This window comes from Ursus arctos, unplaced genomic scaffold (genome assembly GCF_023065955.2).
Source record: "Ursus arctos isolate Adak ecotype North America unplaced genomic scaffold, UrsArc2.0 scaffold_24, whole genome shotgun sequence".
NCBI lineage: Eukaryota > Metazoa > Chordata > Mammalia > Carnivora > Ursidae > Ursus > Ursus arctos.
The window spans coordinates 14,891,145-14,912,744 of record NW_026622919.1 but is presented as its reverse complement, the minus strand read 5'-3'; the positions used below and the strand labels follow the sequence as shown (position 1 = coordinate 14,912,744).

General features: G+C 57.1%; 1 protein-coding gene and 1 long non-coding RNA gene across 4 annotated transcripts; one reads left to right on the top strand and one right to left on the bottom strand.

Annotated features, from left to right (window-relative positions):
• Positions 1-378: 378 nt before the first annotated feature.
• Positions 379-13,290, bottom strand: LOC113265298 (transmembrane ascorbate-dependent reductase CYB561). 3 transcript variants are annotated; one of them, XM_057318086.1, is made up of 6 exons: positions 13,265-13,290; positions 4,721-4,935; positions 3,632-3,730; positions 3,252-3,355; positions 2,697-2,854; positions 379-2,464 (listed from the first exon to the last, which is right to left on the bottom strand). In XM_057318086.1, exons 1-6 carry the CDS (start codon positions 13,273-13,275, stop codon positions 2,272-2,274), a joined length of 780 nt encoding a protein of 259 aa, XP_057174069.1. In that variant the 5' UTR covers positions 13,276-13,290; the 3' UTR covers positions 379-2,271. The 3 variants fall into 3 exon arrangements, with proteins under 3 accessions (XP_057174069.1, XP_026368317.2, XP_026368318.2); XM_026512532.4 differs by lacking the exon at positions 13,265-13,290 and adding an exon at positions 12,350-12,430 and having other exon boundaries at positions 4,721-4,938; XM_026512533.4 differs by lacking the exon at positions 13,265-13,290 and adding an exon at positions 12,350-12,422.
• LOC113265299 (uncharacterized) lies at positions 13,205-20,793 on the top strand. Its single transcript, XR_008961254.1, has 3 exons — positions 13,205-16,136; positions 16,701-17,007; positions 20,525-20,793. It is a non-coding gene; the product is annotated as an uncharacterized LOC113265299 (long non-coding RNA).
• The last annotated feature ends 807 nt before the right edge of the window (positions 20,794-21,600 follow it).

Genomic DNA, 21,600 nt, shown 5'->3' with positions numbered 1-21,600 from the left:
GGAATCTCCGTGGGTCAAGCTTTGCTCCTCCTCTTCAGGAACAAAGAGACATAGTTTCAAAAGGTAAAAAGTGACTACTGGGGAGAACTTGCCAAGGCCCTTATCCGGCTCCACCCTCCAGGCCACTCTCTCTGGGCGGAGGAAAGGGTTTCTCTAACCTCGAGGAAGAGCCTCCTCAGGGGTCCAGAGACTGAGCAGCCCCTGGGCCCCCTCTGAGCCTGTGGCAGGACAGATAGCGCTCATCACTTTACCTTCTGAGCCCGGCCGGGGGATGTCCCATTTCTGTCGAGCCCAGTAGGATGAACCTTATGCATCTGACTCTGCTAGAAGCACCGGCCCCTTCTGTCGCCACAGTAAAGGAAGCTAACAGGCCAGAGATGATCTGCTGTAGACATTTATTGGGTCACCTATTGCACCCACGCTACACTGTACTTCACAGAAGACTGGCCACAGGCGAAGTAAAACAAACGGCCGTGGGTCAGCTTTCAGGGGGTCTCCGGAATCATCCAACAGACACTTGGGCAAACAGACCAGTTTACAGATGTTTACCGCAAATCTAAGGCTCCGTCTCTCTATGTGGCATTCTGGCAAGGGAGATGTACTTTGGTAGTTTGTCCAAGGGGGGGGTTCTCCACGGTAAATATCTGGCCATACAGCGTGCGCCAGGCGGTGAAAGAAGGACGGAGCCCTCGCCTGGCAGCGCAGTGTCACAGCGAGCACCCCGTCCAGGCAAGCTGCGGCGAGCTGGCGGGGGGCGGGGGGGCTTGGAGGGGACAGGGACGCCCTGCTGGGGAGGGCTCAGGACCACAGCCACCTGCCCGGAGAAGTGGCATCGCCGGAGGCGGGGCCGAAGGCCAAAGTCGCGCGTTAGGAATCGGAGCACGAGAGGCCAGCCCCTTTCTCTAAGGCAGCACTGAGGTGAGAGAAGGCAACCGTCAGAAGAACAGTGGTCGGGTTTGGAAATCTCCTGCATTTCTTCATTTTAGTAAACAGCGTCTGTCTCAAACCATGTCATGTTCCTCAAAGCCCAGAACATGAGGAAAACAAGAAGAGAGCATTCACCAAGTCCAAGCAGCACCAGATCAACGCTCTCATCACGTTACTTCTAGACTGAAGCCAGAGAGTGACTCAGGCGACAGCACTGCACACTTGTGCAGATGGGAGGATCGATCTGATTCCAACTCAGCCCCAACTGCCTGCAGAGCTGGGCCCAGGTACGAGGATGAGGCTCTCCTCCTGAACAGAAGCACACGGCCCGCTTTCCCCGCTGACAGGGAACCGGGGCAACAGCAGCAGCTTTCTGCTTAAAAAAAAAAAAAAGATCTGAGCCCGAGGCCTCAGGTCAGAGCAAGAGCAGCGCCCCCGCCAGCTGGTGAGGGCGGGGGCCCCGGAGGCGGCCGAGCCCAGGTCCCGCGGGGAGCCGGGCCCCAGCACGAGCAGCCGGACACGCCACCGCCCAGCGCGCCCTCACAGGGGGCCATCTCGTCCTCCGCTCTCTGTGGCCCTCGGCCACCAGGTACAGTTTGTCTCAGTCCTGTGCCCCGTCCCTCTCCCGGCAGAGCCGTCCTGGGGCTGAGGACTGGGGAGAGGGAAGGCTGAGAGCGCAGCTGGGCCAAAGCCACATGTCCACAGCTTCCCAGGGGCCAGTCCCTCCCCTCTCCTGGGGAACCTTGCTCTGAACACCAACATAGTTTACACATAATATCACTTGCTCTGCTGCCAAAGCCGGGGCCCATTCTCACCACGTGCTATTCAGACTAGCGAGACTCCTGGTTTGAATTCAGTGTTGCACAAAGCAAGTCTTGGCCCTGCCAGGCCTGTCACTAAGCCCCAGTTTCTCCCACAGCTTTGTGCTCTTTGCAGCCCCTGGACTCAGCCCAGCATCCGCTGCCTCAAGAGGAGAGCCACTCTACGTCTTCTTGAAGGATCTGTGCTTTTGTAACCAGAACCGACCACCCAAAACCCTACCCAAAGCTGCTTGATTGGAGGGGGTGATGGTGACAACAGGGGCAGGGGTCTGTGCATGACTAACAGGACTCTAAAGCAGCAACAAGGAGGGAAAGCGGAGGAAGCCAAGCCCTACACCCCAGAAATGAGCGCTCCGAGGGGAACGCTGCCCCCACACTCCCTACCCACACTGCCCCCCCCTCCCCAGGAGCAGCTGAGCCTCAAGACAGCCTCGACAGAGCGTGGGAAAGACGCCTATCCAAACCCCCAGAACCACGGAGGCCAGCCACAGCCAGGCCCTCCCTGTGGGACAAGGGCAGGCTGTCACTGGGAGCTGGGGCTGTCGCCCTCCGTCAGCGTCTTGAAGTCCATGGAGAGAGCTTGTTCTTCCGCCTGGGGTGGTCGCTTCCAGTCGGAGCGCCTCAAGATGTAGAGCACGGTCCCGCCGAAGCCGACCAGCAGCAAGCCCAGCACGTTGCCCAGGACGCCCTCCGCCCCAAACGTGCTGTACTTGGCCCTGCAGGGTTGGGGTGGAAGGGAGAAGCCACCCAAGGGGTCACCGTCAGGCCAAATTCGCACCCAGGCCAGAAAGACGGCCTGCTGTTCCGACGCCGGCCCCACCCGTCCCCGCGCAGGGAGGAAAACCGCCGCTTCACCGATGCCACCGAAAGCGGGCTGGGAAGGCAGAGGCCCCAGAGGCAGAGGGCCGGGCTCCAGCTCCGCCGGCCCTGGGGGCACAGGACACTCACCCGAGTTTAAACAGCAGCGCCTCCTTCAGGCCCAGCAGGGCTGTGCCCACCGACAGGAGGAAGATGGTGGCGCCGAAGAAGACGTGCTGTGGGCGGTAGCGGCCCCGCAGCGAAAACGAAGCTCCGGGGAACAGGAAGAAGCTGAAGCCCACGAGCCACTGCAAGGAGAGGCGAGGTGCTGCCGGAGCCCGGGCTGGCCATCCGTCTGACCGAGCCGAGGCCACCCCCGGTGGGCTCCCGCCGTCCTGAGAGCGGGGGCGGCGGTAAGCCCCGGCGGGAAAGGCCCCGGCCCGGCTCAGGCCCGGCTCAGGTCAGCGTGCTTGTGCGCCTGGGAGCCTGGGCCTGCGGCCAAACAGATGTGCCGCGTCAGGGGGAAGCCAGCCTGGCTCTGAGGCACCCCGCCTGCGAACTCCTGGCTTTTGCACCCATTTTGGAATCTGAAAGCAGCCTCCAGGGGTGCTACAGCACCTCCTTCACTTGCAGGCCCGCGGCCGGTGGAAAATGGGCCCTTGCGGGGCAGCCGTACCCCCCCCACTTCCCCGTGGCCGGCCGTACCTGCACGAAGAAGAGAATGCACACGAGGATGCCACACCAGCTGTGCAGGCTGTACAGGTCCGCGTAGCCCTTCTTCCTGTGGTAGTCGAACACCGCCACCAGGCCTGGGCCGGAGACAGGGGCCGCGTGAGGACAGGGCGGCCAGGGACGGGAGCCAGGGAGGTGACCCAAGGGAAACCCGACTCGCTGGGACTTCTGGGATCTGGTCCCAGCCCGACGGCTGCCAGCACCCAGTGTCCCAGCTGGAGATGACTGGACGGGGGAGGCGGGACGGGGAGGGGACCGCAAGGGAACTGGAATGGAGACCAGATGTTCCAAGCAGCTACTCCCCCAAGTCCGAAGCAGAGCCAGGGGAGGGGGAAGCTGTGCCCGGGACTCACCCACCAGGGCGATGATGAACGCAAAGACGTGCAGCAGCCCGTGCAGGACTTTGGTTGTGCGTTTGGCCTCATTCCTGAAGACCCGGTAAACCAGCAGGGCTTATGGGAAGTGAGAAAGGGAACGTGAGGCCAGCCTGCCACTGGCACCAAGGAGACATAGCTTGGCTGGGGGAGGTGATCTAAATGAAGGGCTTGTCAAGGTCCCCCAGCCACAGCCAATGGGAGAGAAAACAAGGCTCCGTGGCGCCCGGCACGGGGCCTCGGGTACATGTGCCCTAGCACGCCCCCAACACACACCCCACTTTCTCGTCAAGTGTCCTGTCTATTCCGGGCTGTGTTGTAGGTTCATCGTGCAGTCACACCAAGGTGTCACCAAGCTTGAGTTCACCTCTTAGCTATGAGGATCGTCAACTATTCCAGTATGGAAGCCTGAGCAGATGTTCACCCCCTTTAGCAAGCAGCGTCCCTAGACGGGGAACCTCTGGTTCCCAAGCTAACACCCCCATCATTGGGCTGAGCCAGACAGAGCCAGGTGGCAAGGGGAATGCCTCTTAGGAGTGGCTGCTGCTGGAGGAGTGGCTGTCACCAGGACCACCTCTAGGAAGAATGGGTCAAACAGATCCAGATCCAGATTTCTTGTTAGCAGAGAAGGCCACAGAGGAAGGGTGGGAGCCAACCATGGCCTCACTCCTACCCCGGACAGGAACTTTAGCTCTGCCAAGTGCAACATCCCCCCTGACACACACACACACACACTCACTCACTCACTCACTCACCCTCTTTCTCCCAGTATCAAACCATCCCTACAGAAGCTGGCCTCAGCTCACAGCCCACCCCAGGCTGCCTGCTCTAAGCAGCACACCCCGTCGGATGCTTCTCGTCAAAAGACCAGGACAAGTAGGAAAGGAGTTGCCACCCCCACACCTCAGGCCCGTGGATTTGATTGCCTGGTGTCCCTAGGCTCCAAGCCAGCTACCTTCCGGTCTTTTCTGGAATCTTAGACGTGTCTAACTGCAGGAGACCTCGGGGACGAGAGTGTTTCTGCAAACCGCCTCTAGGGAGCGGCTCCAGGCGCACAGCAGGACTCACCATCTCCCTGCAGGAAGATCAGGCCTATGACCATGCAGAGGGGATGCACGTTAAACTGCAGGGCGCCCTCCCAGGCGATGCCGCCCCTGTAGAGACCAAGCCAGGCACCAGTCATGGCCACCACAGTCAGGCCCAGCAGCTGGGAGAAAGCCACGTAGTAAGGCAGCGCTCCAGGGGTGGCTGCCAGGCCGGCCCGACTCTCCATGCTGAGGCAGCTGCTGGAGGAAAGACAGAGAGCTCAGAGCAGCCCAGCACCCCGCAGACACACACACCCCTGGTCTCCCGAGGCCAACCCCAACCCGCCTCCCTCTCTGCCCATCTCCCCCAGCCCCCTGTGCTAAAGCCCGCCGCCCCGTGTCTCTACTGCGGTGGGCAGAGGTGCCCCACTTCCCCCAGACAGGCCAGACACCTGGCTCAGAGTTGCAATGAGGGTGCAAATGAAGGTCCTCCAAATTCTGGTAGGAACAGGGGGACCCCGCGCCTGGCTTTACATTCTGTTCCACGAGGCCCTGGGCTTTCTCAGGGGGGCTTCACAGATAAGGTACAGAGAAGTGAGGAAATCCCTTGAAAGAACAGGGTTTGTCCCCCAGGTGGGTCCTGAGGACCTCAAGTGAGGAGAAAGCCTCCTTCCCCCGCACCCAGTGTGCAAGCCTGCAGTCCAAGATGAAGGGGAGGGGGTCCTGCCCTCCCTGTGGGCCTGGGTGTGGCCCCCACAGCAGGCCCCCCTGCTTGTAGAAGGGACGTGTTCTGACCCTGCTTCGCCTGACAGAACGTGGGGAACAGGAGCAGCCCAGCAGCCTGCTCCCCCTGCTGCCTCTTCTTCCCCCCACGTTTAGGGCAGGCCCATCTGCACTTCCACTCGTGCAATGATTCCAAAACTAAAGGCACCAGAAATGAGACCTACAGGGAATAGTACCTTGCCGTTCAGGGCTCATGGCATGTTTCATACACATCACTTAGCTCCTGACGATCCTGTGTGAGGCCCTAAAGCAGGGAGTTACTGAACCCATGCTACAGATAAGAAAATGGCAGTTCCAGGAGGTTTGGGAAAGCCTTGCTCAGGGGCTGTGTGTGTGTGTGTGTGTGTGTGTGGTGAGCGCATTTCCTGACTCCTCTGCCCAGTCTACCTCCATGGTAGCCCCCCCAGGATCAGGATGGCCTTCACGCCAGCTCTCCACCCTGAATCGGTTGGTTCTCCTGACCTAGTGCCCAGCCCTGGCCCAGACACCCAGGAGCGAGAGGCAGCCCGGGCATGAACAAAGATGGACTCCAACTGCCTTGCCTTGGTGCTGGGGGGCTCCTGTGCCCAGAAAGGTGCTCTCCCCTTCCCAGTCCTGGCCTCTCCTAGCAGCACTGGAAACATCCCAGAGAATGACAGCTGAGCAGAGACGTACCTAACAGGCTTCTGGGTCCTCCGCTCACAGCCAGCCCGTGCTCTCTCTCTACCCTGTACTGCGTAAGAACTCCTGTCCGGTCGGCCTGGTCTCCTACTAGTAATGGGGGGGGGGGGCTCTTTTTACCCCCCAGTTCTCTCTGCCATATCGGACATATATTGGCAACTTCACCATTAAAAAAGTTGGGGGCGGTGGAGAGTGTCACTAATACACACTCCCTACAGTAAAATACAGATTAGCAAAAGAAGGACAAATTACAAGTAATCAGCATTTTCATGCATGTCCTTACATCCTTTTCTAGAAACATTTACATTATTTCACAGAAACATACGAGCTTCGAACCCATCTTAACTTCACAGTAGGTCATGCATATCTTTTCACGTCCACGAATATCCATCTACGCCATCGTTTCAGTGACATCACAGCATTGCACGTACAGCTGCTCCCACTTTAACCAAGTCCAACCCCTGCTGTTCAACATTTAGCTAGCTCCCAGTTTTTCACCAAATAAACCATGCTATGTGACCATCTTTGCACATGGGTCTAATTAATTCCTGACTAGAGAAACAGAACCCTGCAGCAAGCCTATGTTCTCTTTTAGGTTTCTGACATTTTACCAAATCATCTTCCAAACACACTCCCACGGCAGGTAGCAAATACCTGTTTCCAGAAGGTCTGGCAGACAACGACCCCCTATTTCTGAAACTCTTGTCTCTGTCCGTATCTGTCCCCTTTACACAGGTAACTCCTAAATCTAGGGCCAGTTCGGTGCTCTCCCCCAAATACAAACCCCATTTCTAACCACCCGTCATACACCTCCACCGACATCCTACATACACTGCAAACCCAGCACATGTCCCTGTCATGACCAAGTCCTCTCCTGACCTCGCAGGTGGCTGATGTGACGTGATCCTAACTCAGTTTCCATCTGTAGCCCCGGGTTTTCTCACCAAACCCACTCAGAGGAGACTCTCGCTTCCCCTCACAGCACCCTCGGCCTCACGCTCCCCAGGCCTCGCTCCCTGCTCTCGGCCACTCGCACCCCCTCCACCTCCACCACTCACCCTTCCCTCCATCCGTCTGCCCACAACCTGAAACGGGGCGTTTCGTTCATCTCCATCCCCTCCTCCGCACCGCCAAGGGTGGCCTGGAGCCTACTTACCCTGTTGGCGGTCTGCCTCCCGTGAAGCTCGCCTGTGCCCCTCTGCTCACCTGCCCTGTAGCTCGCACAAGGCAGGGGAGGCGTCCTGCTCTTCCTTGGGTCTCCTCAGGGATCTGCTCCCTTGCACCGACTCTAACAGGAAAGATCTACCAAACAGATGCTGTCCTCGGGTCACTTGTTCTCAGTCCTCCTCCCCTTTATTAGATTCATCCCCCAAGAGCCCGGGGCGCAGTCAGAACCTGATTAGCTCTGAATGAGAAAGAACAGAAGGACCATGCTCTGCTGCTGGTAGACCTGCCACAGCTTCCTCCGGGCAAGCAGAATGACCTACGACAGCAGTGGGCTCAGAGCAGCAAAGGAATTGTCGCTCCTGGATCTCGGAGCTACGCCGTGGCCAGGCCAGCCAGTCTCCTACTGAGACAGGCAGAAATCAGAGCGAGGTTCTCTGCAGAGCTGTGAGGTTGTGACTTACAAGGAGTAGATAGGATGGAGCTCCTAAAACCCTTGGAATTTCCCAAGAAAGCCAGAAAGCTGTCTTTTGTTAATAAGCCCTTAGATAACCTGTGGGCGGGGGCTGGTTGCCAGGGGAACCAACCACGTGATTGACGGCTGGAGCCCTCCATTCCACCTCTCAACCTCTAGGGAGGGGAGAGGGGCTGGAGATCTGAGTTCCATCGCCCCTGGCCAATGATCTCATCAACCCTGTCCAAGTAAAGAAGCCTCCAGTAAAATCCAAAAGAAGCTTCCGGGAGGACAGCCACCCTAGTTCCCTGGGGACAGAAGCTCCTGCATTGAGGACCCTTCAGGACCTCGCCCTAATGTTCCTCTTCGATCTGGCAATTCCTGAGTCATCTCCTTTTATAATAAATCTAATAAAATGTTTCACTGAGTTCTGTGAGCTGCTCTAGCAAATAAATTAAACCTGAGGAGACGGCCACGGGCACTTCTCATCTACAGCAGGTGGGTCAGAAGCACAGATGTCAACCTGGATTCGCGACCTGCATCTTGCAGGGGGGTCTTGTGGGACTGAGCCCTTAACCTGTGGGCTCTGACGCTATCTCCAGGTAAACAGTGTGAGGACTGGGTTAACTTGCAGGACGCCCACTCAGCGTCCTCCGAGAACTGGAAAAGTGGCTGGTGGTGCAAAGGAAACACACTTTGGAGCAGCGAAACGACTAAACAGGGGGCTTGAACGTTCCACACTGTAAATTCACATCCTGAATTCCCCAGGAAGTCGAACCCTAATGCTGTTTGCACCCCACAGTGGGGGAGTGGAGAGGCCTGCCTGTGTGTGTGTTGGGAGGGCAGGGGGCCTCACGTCTGACTGCAAGCCCCTCCTCTTACTCAGCATTCACTCATTTAACCTCCACGATACCGCTAATAGGAGTACCGTCCCAATTTAATGAGTGAGGAAATTGAGGCTCAAAGAGGATATATGACATGCCCAAAATTACCAGCTGCAAATAGCTGCTCAACGCATTTGTTCACTGAGCACCTGCTATGTGCTGGCAATACTGCTAGATGCTGGAGCTATACAGATAAGACGTGATCCCTGCCTTCCAGAAGCTTGCAGACAAGTTGCAGAGCAGATGCAGATTTTTTTAGTAAAGGGTAGTAAGAATTCAAGCCGCAAGTTCAACTCAGGCCTCCAAGGGCACCTGCCACTATCCACACGGAAGACAGTTTCCACCCGCTTTAATACTGTGAGGTGGCACCCCCGCAGCTGGCTGTCTGGTGGAGGTGTGGCTTTGCCCAGCTCGGAGGGTGGAGCTGAGGGCCATCAAGGATCTGGATGCGCACTTGCCAAAGAAGTCACTTTCAACCAGAGCACCAAGAAGTCTCTCCCCGTCCCACGCCAGTCCTCCCGTGTCCCTCACCTCTCAGGAACCCAGGCTCTTAAGGCAGTTCAAGCCCATCGCTGCATCAAGCACTGGTGTCCCCTGTGGGCTCTCCTGGGACAAAAGGAGGCAGGATGGGAACAGGTAGTTGAGAAGGGGTGGCAGGAGGGCAAACCAGCTGATCCATGAGATTTTCACGTCAACTGCTCCAAAGGCAGCTCCCCTGCCCCATCTGTGTGGGGAGCTAGCACCCTGGTGATGGACAGGGCTTCCAGGAGGAAGCCATAGATAAAGAAAGACCTTTGGAACTACGAAGGCCCGAGCTGTCTCCTCCACTCCTCCTTCCAATTTGAAGGTGATTTAAGTCCAACTATGAGGGATGCTGGAAAACTCACACCAAGCAAGACCATCCTGCCTCAGGCAGGCCTGTGCCTTGCCTCCAGGTGACCTCACAGTCAATAAGCTCCAAGGGTGAAAAATCCAGACTCACAAAAAAGACAAAGTAGAGAGTGGTTCTGTGCTTTACAGAACATGAACTGCCAGATTCCTTCAACAACGGCTTAGTCGGTTTGACATCATGGACAGCCTATCTTTGGGCAAGGAGGGCCTGCTTCCAATGCTGGAGAGAGAACACATTCCACTGCCTCTCATTGGAACCTGACCCACCCACAAACACATTTCGCATGTGCAAACCTGGAAATCAGTCGAGAGTCAGTCACTCCCTAGTAAGCAGATGCCCTTGAATCACGCTCCTTCGGGTCCCAATCCAGACAGTGACAACACTCTCTCTGCCTCCCCAAACGGGATGGCCCCCCAGAACGCTGGTGGTCCTTGGGCCTCCTTTGTTCCCAGAGCGGAAGCGTGGGCAGCAGCACCAAGGGCCTGGAAGCAGCCATTCTCCACCCCAAAGGTCTCCTCCGCCCAGCAGACCAGAGTCTTAGAAGCAGAGGAGGCTCTTAAAGCCCCTTACATAGCCACCCTCCTTCCTGTCAGAGCACAGGATGGGGGTGACAGTTCTGGCAGCTTCTGGAACTTTGGGCTGAGACAGTCACACACCACCCCCACTCCTGCCCCTCCCACACACACTTGCAGTCAGACTCCACTTAATGCAATCAAACAGGGACAGGAGCTACCCGCAGGGCTTGAACGTGCTGAGAATCACTCCCTCTCCCCATGTCCAGGGTTTCATTAAAAGGCCACCAAGGCCTAATCTCATTATGGGGACCAGACACTGCCCCCGTCCAAGAGCCTGGAAGCAGGCAGCCTGGCCTGGCCACAGCCCTCCTTGTCCACAGCCGGTTTTAAAATTGGGTTAGAGAAGATTATTTGGGGACGGAGTTTAGAGCTTTTCTTAATGGGTGAGTGCCGGGAGGAGGGGACAACTCAATTGCCCTAGAATGTCCTAGAATATTATGGAAGAGAAGGCAAAATGAAGGTTGAGCTGTCAGGCAGGGCCCCAAGTAGCCCGCGGGAAGAAAGCAAAGCTTGAAGTCAGACACTGAGCCTGGTTCTCCATTAGCTACAGCGGGCTTGGCACCAGGGCTCCCAATACTTGTAGGGACCCACGAAAACTGTTATGATTTCTGCTAAAATTAGGAGGAAAAACAAATTCAGTGTTGAAGAGAATGTTTTAATTTTTAATCCAGCCTGGATTATATTTGTCTTTATACCAACACAGTTGTAAAATATGGGGGTTTTTGACTGTTATTATTTTTAATGGAAGAAAGGTCCCAGCAAGGCAAAAGTGCCTGGGACCCATGAATGCAGCTCTGGTCAAGCAGATGTGATTTAAAGCCAGCCGCACTGTTTATTGCTCTGTGCTCATGGTCAAGCCAAGAGCCCTCTCTGAGCCTGCTTCCTCATCCACAAGAGATGGGATATTGAGTCCCACCTTATTACTCACTGGCCTAGCAAAAATATGGCCGGAGCCTAGCAAAGTGCCTGCCACACGGCAGGCATTCAGGTAACAATCTAGTAAGAACTAAATCTGGTCCTAATAGCACCTTGGGAAGAGTCACACATCAGAAGTTGGTGACATAAGAGGTCTGGGGCCACAGAGAGCCAGACGGCAGCAGACAGCACTATCTCCTCTCATAAATCCACACTCTTCTTCTCTCCACTCTCAGTCCCCCACCAAGCAAAAACCCCTGGATCTGGGGCGGACTCCTCCCCCAATGCCTTCTGGTGCTGCCACACACTCTGTAGCAGCAAAGCCAAGCTCCTCCTGAATGGGGGTGGGGAGAGTGGTTTGCAGCACGCTTTCTCTATGTGGGTCTCACCTTGGCACTTACAAGTTGTCTTTCTGTATTTTCTACCTCAAATTCAACGTCACAAGAGAAATCAAGGTATTTATGAGAAGGTGGCAAAACTTTGGCATTTCTTCATTTGCTATGAAAACAAAGGAACAGAAGAATCCAGACGTCCTGAGATGGAGCTTCATTTAATGAGACTTAGAAACTCCTCCAAGACTGCCAAGTAAGGTGTATGAGAGGAGAGGGGCAACCTCAAGGAGGAAGGCTGGGGTAGGGTCCACAGGGAATCCCTCTCTCTGAGGTGCCCTGGGGGAAAGAACAGGCGGAGAGGGGAGGCGGCCCTGCCATTACCCAGGCGTCAAAGGCAGGAGCGGACCCCTCCCTCTGCTCAGTTCTGCACCCCCTGTGCCCACAGCTCAGGGCCCACTAGGGCCAAGCCAACGAGCCAGGGTTTCCCAAACGAGGAACTCCTGCCCTCATACCAAGAAGCTGCGGGGGTTCCAGAACAAGGAAAGGCTCTCCCAGCTAGGTATTTTTCACCAAGAGGAGAGAGGCGAGAGGCGAGGCTGAGGGAGGCCCGCCACCAGCAAAGCAGTTCGGTCAGTGTCGGGTTCAGGTTTCAAAAGAACAGTCGTAGCAAATGTTGGTGGATCCACATCTACCCTATCTTGTTTCTGGAATACGGCAAAATCATCAGGCGGGAGCCCCTAGATAAACGTGAGGCCACCTGGCGCGCCGGTCTAACTTCCGCACACTGGCGCCGACGCTGACCCGGCCCGAGGCCGACAGCCGCGGCCCGGCGCGCGGCCTGCGCTCTCACCTCCGGGCCTGCGCCGCGGGGCTCGGGAGCAGGTGAGGCGAGGGGCAGGGGTGGGGGCGGCTGGGGGGAAGGGGGCGGGCCCGTGCCGCTGCGGGCACACCTGGGCCGCCTCCCCGGCTCCGCGCGGGGGCTCGGCTCGCACCCACCCGCCCGGGCCGCCTACCTGGACGGGCGCCGGGCCCGGAGCTCGTCCCCGCCGCGCAGCGCCGCACCGCGCATCGGCCGGTTCCGCCGGCCGCGCCCCGCGCCGAGCTACGGCGTCGCCATGACGACAGGGCGGCGGCCGCGGGTGCGGCGCTAGGCGGGCGGCGCGGCGAGGGGCACGCGGGGGGCACGGGGCGCCGGAAGTGCCCCCGCCGGATCCCGGGCCCAAACCTTGACGCCGCGCGACAGGGGCTGCGGCGCGGGGCCCTGAGGGGCGACAGCCACGGCCACCGCGACCCCGGCCTTCTGGACCCGAGCTCGGGTAACCTTCGAAATCCGGGCCTCGCGACCCGGGGCGCGTTCAGGGACGCAAGGGGGTCTGCGACCCCGTGGGTGTGGGGGCCTCCTGCCCAGGCCTGACGCGGAGGCCGCGGGCGCTGCTGGGGGGATGGGCAGCGGGGCGGGGACTGGGGACCGGGAACGGGACCGGGACCCAGGACGGGGACGGGGGACGGAACCCGGACGCCGTGGGAAGGGGCTGCCGGCCCAGAGACAGCCGCCGGGCCTGGGCCTGGGCCTGGGCCAGAGCCTGGGCCCCGCGCTTCCTGATTTCCTCCACGCCCTCCCCCGCTTCCCTCCCACCTTCTTCCCCCTTCCCCTCGCCCCGCCCCGGGCTCAGGTGGCCACTAGGTGTCAGACACGGTCCGGGCCTGGGCCCAGGCTGCGGCTTCTGCAGCCCTGAGGGACACACCCCCTCCCTCCTGGCCCCAAGGACGGGAAGGCTAGACTCACCCCTTCCCCAGTACCACGCCCCCCCAACACACACACTAGGTGACTTTTTTTTTTTTTGCCCCCCCTTTCACAGGGGGCTTTGTCTGAGACTCACTGCCCCCCCCCCAGGCAAACCAGCCTAAGGATAAATACCAGTTCTCACCAGCCGCTCATGAAGGCCTAGACCTTGCCAGTGGCAGCCTCCCCTGTCCCAACAGCTGAGAGGATGCCAAGGCCAAGGCTGGGGGCCAGCCCCTACCGCAGCCCCCTATCCAGGAAATGCTGTGAGTAGATAACAAGTCCAGCTCAGACTTCTTACAAGCTCAGAACAAAAGGTTCTTTCCTGTCAGATGCCTGGCAAGGATCACCAAGAGCCTGAGGGTAGGAGGGAAATGGGGTTTCCTCCCCTGGAGTTGTAAAAGAGACACCCCTCCCCCAGGGTGTCGCTCCCCCTCCCCCTCCCTCCCACACTGTGGGCTTCCCATGGGCAGTGGCCAAAGGCTCCTGAAGGACCCTGGCCAAGGGGGGCCTTGGGGATCTAATTTCCCCTTACTGAGAGAACATACTCTCAAGCCCATGGCAAGACACCCAAGGGTGCCCACTGCCCTGGGCACACCTTCCAAGGGGGCAAACACACCAGGGCCCACCCCTCAAAGTGACCAAGCTTAAACCTGCCACAACATAAATTTGTTGGAGTAGCTTTCCAGTTGGAGGGATTAATGGACATTTTAAATTAAGAAACAGCTTCCTTAGCGTGCCAACAGGCAAAGAGCAGGCAACAAATGCTCTGTGTGTTAAATGTGGAACTGAGCCATTTCCCATTGTTTGTCCTGTATATCTGGGCTTAGAGGAGGAGGACTGGAGTGGGCAGGGTGGCACAGAGGAGCAGAGCCTGCTGGGAACTCTGTGATTTGAGTGCTGAGCTTCCCAGTGTAGGGCTTTCAGCCCCTTCCAAAGCTGGGAGAGAGATGCCTACTGAGGCAGGTTGGGGCCCCTTGGGTCCTCCTTCCCCCTACCCCCATGGTCGTATGGCCCTGGGCAGCAGCGTTTTCCTCTTAGAAGGGAGAGAATACCCTGCCAGCTTATAGTGGGGAGGGGATGGAGCTGGTGCTCTGATGGTGGTGAGGTGCCTCCCTGGGGACCAGCCACACGGGGACTTAGCTCTAAGTGCTCAGGGCTCCACTCAACCATTTTCAAAAGCAGGTGGTCCTACGAAACTGCCGTCAAGCACCAGAATCCCCAACCCAGGATGTCAGACTCTCCCACTCTCTGCCTACTCCCTGCTGCTGAGACTCCTGCCACAGAAGCTAGAGAACCTTCCACCCTACAGCTGGGGGCAGAGGTAGGTAAGAGCAGGCTAGTGGAGCAGCACCAAGACCCTTCTTGAGGACAGAGGATGTGGTCCAGGGCATTTTCTGTGCAAGCCCTTCCCTTCCCGCACTCACAAAGCCACACTAGACTCACCAGGTTCACTCCTGCCTGTCCGTTGGAATGCCCAGATCATCACTTGGCTCTTTCCTTCAGATCTCAACTCCTGAGACAGGCCTTCCCTGACCGTCCCGTGGCTGGGGTCGAGGTTGAGATGTAGGGAGAGACTTTGCGTTAAGTGTGCTCATGACAGCTCTGGGAAACCACACCTGGCTCTCACCCTCATCTTTGGCCAAGAGCATTTATTTAAGGAACAGGAAGAACCAAGAGAGTGAGCAGAATGTACCTCGTGAATAGGACCTCAGACCCCCCTGGGGAACCAGGCTGATCAGGGCTGCCCGTACCTGGGTTCCTAGATTGAGAAAGATGGATTCCCAGTTAAATTCGAGTTTAGTATTCTTTTGGCATCAGCATGCTGCACTTATTTTGTGTAATATACTAAAAATGTGTTTGTTATTTATTTGAAATTCAAATGTAGCTGGATACCCTGTATTTACCTAGCAAGCCTACCTTGCTCCTGGGTGGAAAGGACAGGAGAGAAGCCTCCTGACCATGCTGGCTCCTCCCGGCGAAGCTTCCCCACCTCCAACGGGCTGAAACAGCCAGTTAACTCCTGTTCAGAGTCAGGTCAAGGTGCATCCAAAGCACATTCCTATTCAGCGCGGGATGCAGGCAGAGGCCTTAACCTGGGGCTACAGAGAAGGCAAAAGGCAGAGGAGACGGGGTTCCCCAGGCCAAAGGCTCTGTAAGACCCCCCCCACACACATATAGCATTCATTCACGCTTTACGACAGTGGTTTATCAAGTCCCTTCTGCGTGCCAGGTGCTGGGCGACCCTGGGAAAATATGAGTGAACACGACAGGTACAGCCCTGTTTTCTCAGGCCTCAGCTCATAGAAGGGCAACCCAGATGTGAGGGTCAGGGAAGGCTTCTGGAGCCTGTGACGTAGACTTAGAGAGCTACAGGACAAGCAGGGACTCACCTGGCAGAGGGACCCTACGGAGCGGGCAGGAGTGTCCTGGCCAAAGAAACGGCTAGAGTGGCTAGAGCGCCATACAGGAAAGGGGACACGGCCTAACCGGTACACTCTGAGGGCTCCCAGGCCACCGGCAGAAGCGACTTGCCCAAACCGAAGCCGGCGCCGCTGGCGGGTCACTGAAAGACCCCGACCGTCTGCAGAGGCCTGAGCCACCTGCCGCTTGGGGTGGAACGTCAGCTCCCGGAGGAACTTGTTCCAACTTCCCCGAAAAGAAAACGAGTCGGATTCTGAAAGTAATGGCCACTTTGATGAGCTGAGGCTGGAGCTAGAACCCCTCAGGGCGAATCAGCGATCTTCAGCGCCCGGGCCGCAGCCCCAGCAGGAGCGGCCAGAGCGGCCAGCGCGGCGGCAGCCACGGGGAGGACGTGGCGGGGAGGCGGGGCGCTGCCACGGATGAAGGCAGTCGGTCACCCAGACCCGCGGAATTCCAGGGCATGGGCTGAGGGATGTCGGGCTGCCGGTCCCAGGCTGACCCCAAAGCCGGCCCCGTCCGGGAAGACCAGACTCAGGCAAACCCGAGTGACCTGCTCACAAACCAGTTTCACACTGCGGACGGCTGGAGAAGCGGTGAGAATCAGCATGGTCAGGCCGACTCGTCCCTCTGCCGGGCTCTGAGGGGACCGGACGTGGGCTGGGTAACCAGTGCGGACCAGCCCGGAGCAAGAGGGGGTACGATGGCCCTGGGTACCTGAGGTGGGAGGCCATGAAAGCGGTGGGCTTTCCAGCCTCCCAGAGTGTTTCTGTGCAGCCCCCTGGGTGAGGGAGGGATCAGTAGGAAGTCTGTTTTCCCTCCTCCGGCCCTCCCTCCCTCCCTCCCTTCCTTCCTCTCTCCCTCCCTCCCTCCCTTCCTTCCTCTCTCCCTCCCTCCCTCCCTTCCTCTCTTCCTCCCTTCCTCCCTCCCTTCTTTCCTCTCTCCCTCCCTTCCTCCCTCCTTCCTTCCTCACCCCCTGCTTTTCTTTCTTTCAGCAAAGGTTTATGGGGCACCGTTTGTGTCAGGCACAGTCTGGGCCCTGGGGAGGTAGTAATTAACAGAAGGTCCTGCTTTTATGTAACTTATATGAAGTGGGGGCAACAGAGAATTAAAAAGTAAACTAACAAACACACAGACGTGTATGTGTGCACCCACCACAGAAACCTAGTTGTGAGTAACAGCAAGTGTTACAAAGAAAGTAAAGCTGGAGAAGGGCTGGAGTGTCACAGGAGGAAGGCTCTCTGAGGAGAGAGGGATGCAGGCCCTGTGAAGATCTAGAGGAAGGTAAGTCCAGCAGAGGGAAGGGGGAAGAAGGGCAAAGGCCCTGAGGCAGGACTGTGTGTGGCCAACCCCATCCTGACCTGCCCTCTAACACACCCCTTCCCCCAACAGAGGAGACACTGTATACAGAAGGTGAGACAAGAATGCAAACAGGAGCTCCAGGAGGGCAGAGGCTGAAGATGTGAGGTGCGTTGCAGTAGAAGTACTCAGCAGTAGTTCTCAGGGCGTCTAAGAAGTGTCCACAGGCCCATAGCTGTATCTGATTACTGAGCACGTCCTCCACATAGTGCAGAATCTGGATGTGGGGTCACAGTCGGTAAGGCTTGTCCAGCATGGCCTGAGCAGGAGGCATCGGAGCCCAGCTCCAGGACCTCACTCCCCTGGGCCAGCTCTCCCTTCCAGGAAGAAAACTGGAAGAGGTTTGTATCCCAGTGGTGTTCTCCATCCCCACCTTCCTGCTTTTCTCCTTGGGTAGATCAGTCGGTCGGTCAATCAACAAACATTGAAGGCCTGCTATGTGAGTGCTAGGGGCATTCACCGTGGAGAGCGAGGGTAGAGGCCTGGGGCGAAGGGTGGCCAGAGCCTTGGGTGTTGTCAGCAGGGGCATGGGGAGGGAGGGGAGATCCTGCTGATAATGACAGCCACCTAATCAACTCCACAAACCAGCTGTAAACTGCAGGGCTAGGACTCTTGCACTTTGTTCAAAGCTGGTGACAGCTCTGAGTTCTCATCTTGACTCTGAAAGCTGTACCAACTCTAGCTCCATACCCCCTGTTTCTTGGCCAACCTCGTGACAGGAGTGCAGCAAGGGTGTGATGGCCATGCTGAGCCAAGAGTGAGGGATGACCAAGCCATGGCCATGGGAGATGGGCAGAGGCTTAGGCAGCATTCCCCAGGGGTGGCTTTGTGGCATCCCTCTCAAGTCAGACCTCAGCTGAACCCAGAAGAGCAGAAAAAAAGGGGGCGCTCATATAAGACACTGATGAATACACTAAGGCTGGTGACTCTTCCAAGGTCATAACAAGTTAGCGGCATACCTGTCCTGAGTCAGAGGTTTTACTTAACCTGGCTCCACCCCTCCCACCTCCATCCTTTACACTCTTTTGACCTTGGCCAGCGCCTCCTACCCTGAGGGCTCCTATCAGGCCAGCTGGTCCTTTTTGAGAGCAGATTAGATTTGAAGGCACCTTGACCTTAGCTCAGAACCTCCCTTACCCAAGAAGCCACGCTCCTTTGATCCCTCCCAGCCGGTCAGCGGGAGACACTACCAAGTGGGCATTACCAACCAGGGAGAATTACACCCCTCTCAGCTGGTCCCCCAGTTCGAATTGATCCTTTCTTGCATCATCACCCGCTGTGAGCCAGTCATGCCTCCTGCTAGCTGGGATCCGAGCGGCCTGTTCTGGAGCAGGGCCGGAACTGGGCCCTCCTGCTTTGGCAGCAGCCGGTAGCTCAGGTCTCTGGGTAGGCTTGCTTCAAAGTCTCACCCTAAAGCTCCAGAGCCCAAGAATGTTGCCCAAGGGCTGGCTCTTAGATCCCAGAACCTAAGACTGTATCTTTGGAAGGCAAAGATACGACTTAGAGGCTTTAATAAGTCATCCATCCCCACATCCCATTATCCCCTGTGAAGTGATAGCCCTTTACAGCTTGAAGGGCAATGTCACGTCCTAACATTGATGGGACTTTGAGCACTCTCAAGTATCTTGAGTGTTTCTCCCCTTCCAAGGGCTTCTCCTCATTTGATAAATTCAAGCACCCCCAGGGCTTGTTTTGGCCATGGGTTCAGTCCTGGCTTGGCTTCACCATGAAGTCAAGACGCAGCTGCACCTGCTTGCCTGGGCAGCTGTACACAGCGAATGTGGAGACCCCATGTTAGCAAGCCCAGCTGCTGAGCCCTGTGGCAGCCCCATGCTCTGTTTACCGCCCCCATGGCATCCCCAGTGCTCAGGTCACCAGCCGTCCCCCAGATGACCAGGCCACTGCAGAGCCTGGCCCCGTGCAGGTTCCTCCACGGCGAGGCTCCTCCCCAGAAGCCCCAGCAGCCTTCTTGCCAGCTGACATCAGAAGAGGTCTGCTAAGATAGAAGGGTCTCGGCTCACATTCTTTCCTCCTCCTATGCACGTTGGTCAACCGCCTCACTCTCAAGGGGGTGACATGAGGTGGCCTCCGTCTAGCCACAGAAGTCCACTGCTACCTTTCCCTCAACGTGGGACTTCCTATCTGACAGCTGTTTAAAATGCCCTCTCAAGAGGTACTCCCTAAAACAAATGACTACAAGTTAACGTAAAATATCATTTTCTTGCCTAAGAGTCCCTCCTCTGACCCACCTTTGATGCCTTCAGGGAGGTTATTGAAGGGCCTCAGGGAAAGGGTGAGGAGGCCAGGCAGGGTCAGGGTGCTGCTGCTGGGGCTGACAGCAGGGCTGGTGGCCCCTCAGGGGTCCTAGGGATTCAGAGGACTTTGCCAGGGCCCTGGACATCAACAGGTGAGGGGTGGACCCCGAGATGAATTTGCCTTCTGTGCCCTGGGTACCACAATGGAGACTGTTAGAGCCAACGGGCAGGTGCCTCTCCTCCAGCCTAGAGGGAGGCTGGCCAGACCCTCAGCTCCAGGCTCCCACCGCCACACCACTCCGATGGCAGCTGCCCCTCCCCACTTCTCTGTGGATCCCCCAGGTTTCTGTCTCTGCTGCCACCTCTTTCACTCCTGTCAGCTTCTCTCTCTGGGCTCCCTTCCTTCCCTCCCTCCCTGACTTCCTTTCTGACCTGAGCTTCCCTGGGCTGCCAGGAGGCAGATGATAATCTCCAGCACACTCCAGAGTGTGGGCAGTTTCCCGGCCCCTCTCTGGGAACAACACGCGAGCTACACACACCCGCAGGAAGGCTCGCACGGCCCCGTCCCCCATCATGCTTTGGGGACAGTTAGACACCTGAACCCCCAAGCCCCTGAGCTCCCCTTGGGGCCCCACTGGGGCTGGGGAGGGGTTGCTCCGGAGCCCTCTCCCGGGCCCTCGGAGCAGGAAAGCCTGCCCGCCGCCGCCAGCGAGGCCTGGGCACCCCCCGGCCCCTCACCACCACCACAGCCATGCCTGCTGCAAGGGAGGTTGGAAGCGACTCATTCTAGTCAGGATCTCAGCAAAGCTGCCGTGCACCTGGGCTGCAGCAGGTACACCAGGCTCTGGAAGTGTGAATATGAGCATGCCCTGTTTCCATCACCGGAGCCCCGTGGGGAGACAAATGTGCCAATGCCCGCATGCTGTGCTGAATGTCGAGGCCTCGCTTTGGGAAAGAAAGGGCAGGCCAGGCCTGGAGGAACGACGGCTGAGGCCCAGGCAACAGGAGGAGGAGGGAGTTCCATTCAGAAGGAGCAGGAGAGGCAGGAAAGACCCTGGGGCCAGAGAGTTGGGACAGTTTCCATAGACCACTGAGTCATCAGGAAAAAGATGGAGTCTGACCGGAGTCACAAATACTTTTTAGTTTGCCAAGAAAAGACATTTAAAAAAATATGTCATTTTCTCACACCACCATTTTATGAAAAAAGTAATATTTTAACTCCAAAAAAAAAATAGAAAGGATATTTGGTATAAAAGATATTGTGACCAAGAAAGGACAACTGGCCACTTGGCTGATATATGCTGATTGACTTTTTATATCTGACTGTTATTTTGCTCCCTTTCTTGCTGACTCTCGAACACTTTATCAAGGCCAGAGTCGCCAGTGATGGGCCTCCCGGAACACTGATACAAGGACCTGTGGAGGAAGGGCCAGAACTGGGGATGTGGAGAAGGCAGGGGCCACATGAGGGAGGACTTTGGACTTCACGCTGAGGAGTGCGGATTTCATCCGTCAGATGATGAGAGAAGCCTTTTGCCAACAGATGCTGTTTTCAGGTTTGTGCTTTAGGACAAGCATCCATTCCCAGGCTGCCCATGAGAATGGCCCTCAGGGGGAGAGACGGAGGTGGGAGAGCGGAGGAGGGGCCCACAAGAGATGATGAGGGTCCATAGGTGGGGACAGTAGCAGTGGGATGGGGGCGGGGGGGGGGGGGCTGGGCGCTGCTGTGAGCAGGTGGGGCGAGAGGAGCCACACAGAGCTGGGAAGAGGAAGGTGTCATGTCTGTCCCAGTTCATGCAGGGACTGCAGTAGAGGTCACCTCACCAGGAGCAAAACCGGGAGACATGGGTTTAAGATTTGGGATTAAAAATAAGAACTTCCCGACTCTAAAGAGGATGGCACTCAACATATCCCGTGAAAGTAGATGGAGACAGTGAGCCTTCTGGAGGGGAGAGCAGGCGGGGACAGTGCAGTGACTCACAGTAGGGGCATTTACCTGCCTTTGCATTTGGGCTCCACCACTTGAGTGACCTGAGTCAACTTACTAAAGTTTTTGTGCCATGGTTTCCTCATCTGTAAAATGGGAATCAGATAGTAGTAACTCACAGGATTGCCAGGAAATGTAAATGAATCGAGATATATAAAGCACTAAAAAAAAAAAAAGATATATAAAGGACTTAGATGCCTGGGTCAGTGGACACGGCCTGATATATGGTACACTGTTGTATCTCCAGCACCCACACGGCACCCACGGCATAGGAGGGACCGTTAATGTTGGTGCAATGGGTAAGGAGATATGATCAGGGCAAATGCCAGGCCTGGCTTTATGGAAGGACAAGGGTCTAGAACAGGACTCTGAATGCTCCTCAGTCCTCTGCACACAGCCCTCGCCTGCCTCTCCGCATTCACTGAGCAGGGATCGAGATGGAAAATATGGTGGACTTGG

Coding starts and splice junctions, on each gene's coding strand:
- LOC113265298 (XM_026512532.4), bottom strand. CDS start 12,405: ATGCGCGGTGCGGCGCTGCGCGGCGGGGACGAGCTCCGGGCCCGGCGC. Junction 2,855..3,251: donor GCATTCTCTTCTTCGTGCAG/GTACGGCCGGCC, acceptor CTCTCCTTGCAG/TGGCTCGTGGGCTTCAGCTT. Junction 2,465..2,696: donor GCGCTGCTGTTTAAACTCGG/GTGAGTGTCCTG, acceptor CCAACCCTGCAG/GGCCAAGTACAGCACGTTTG.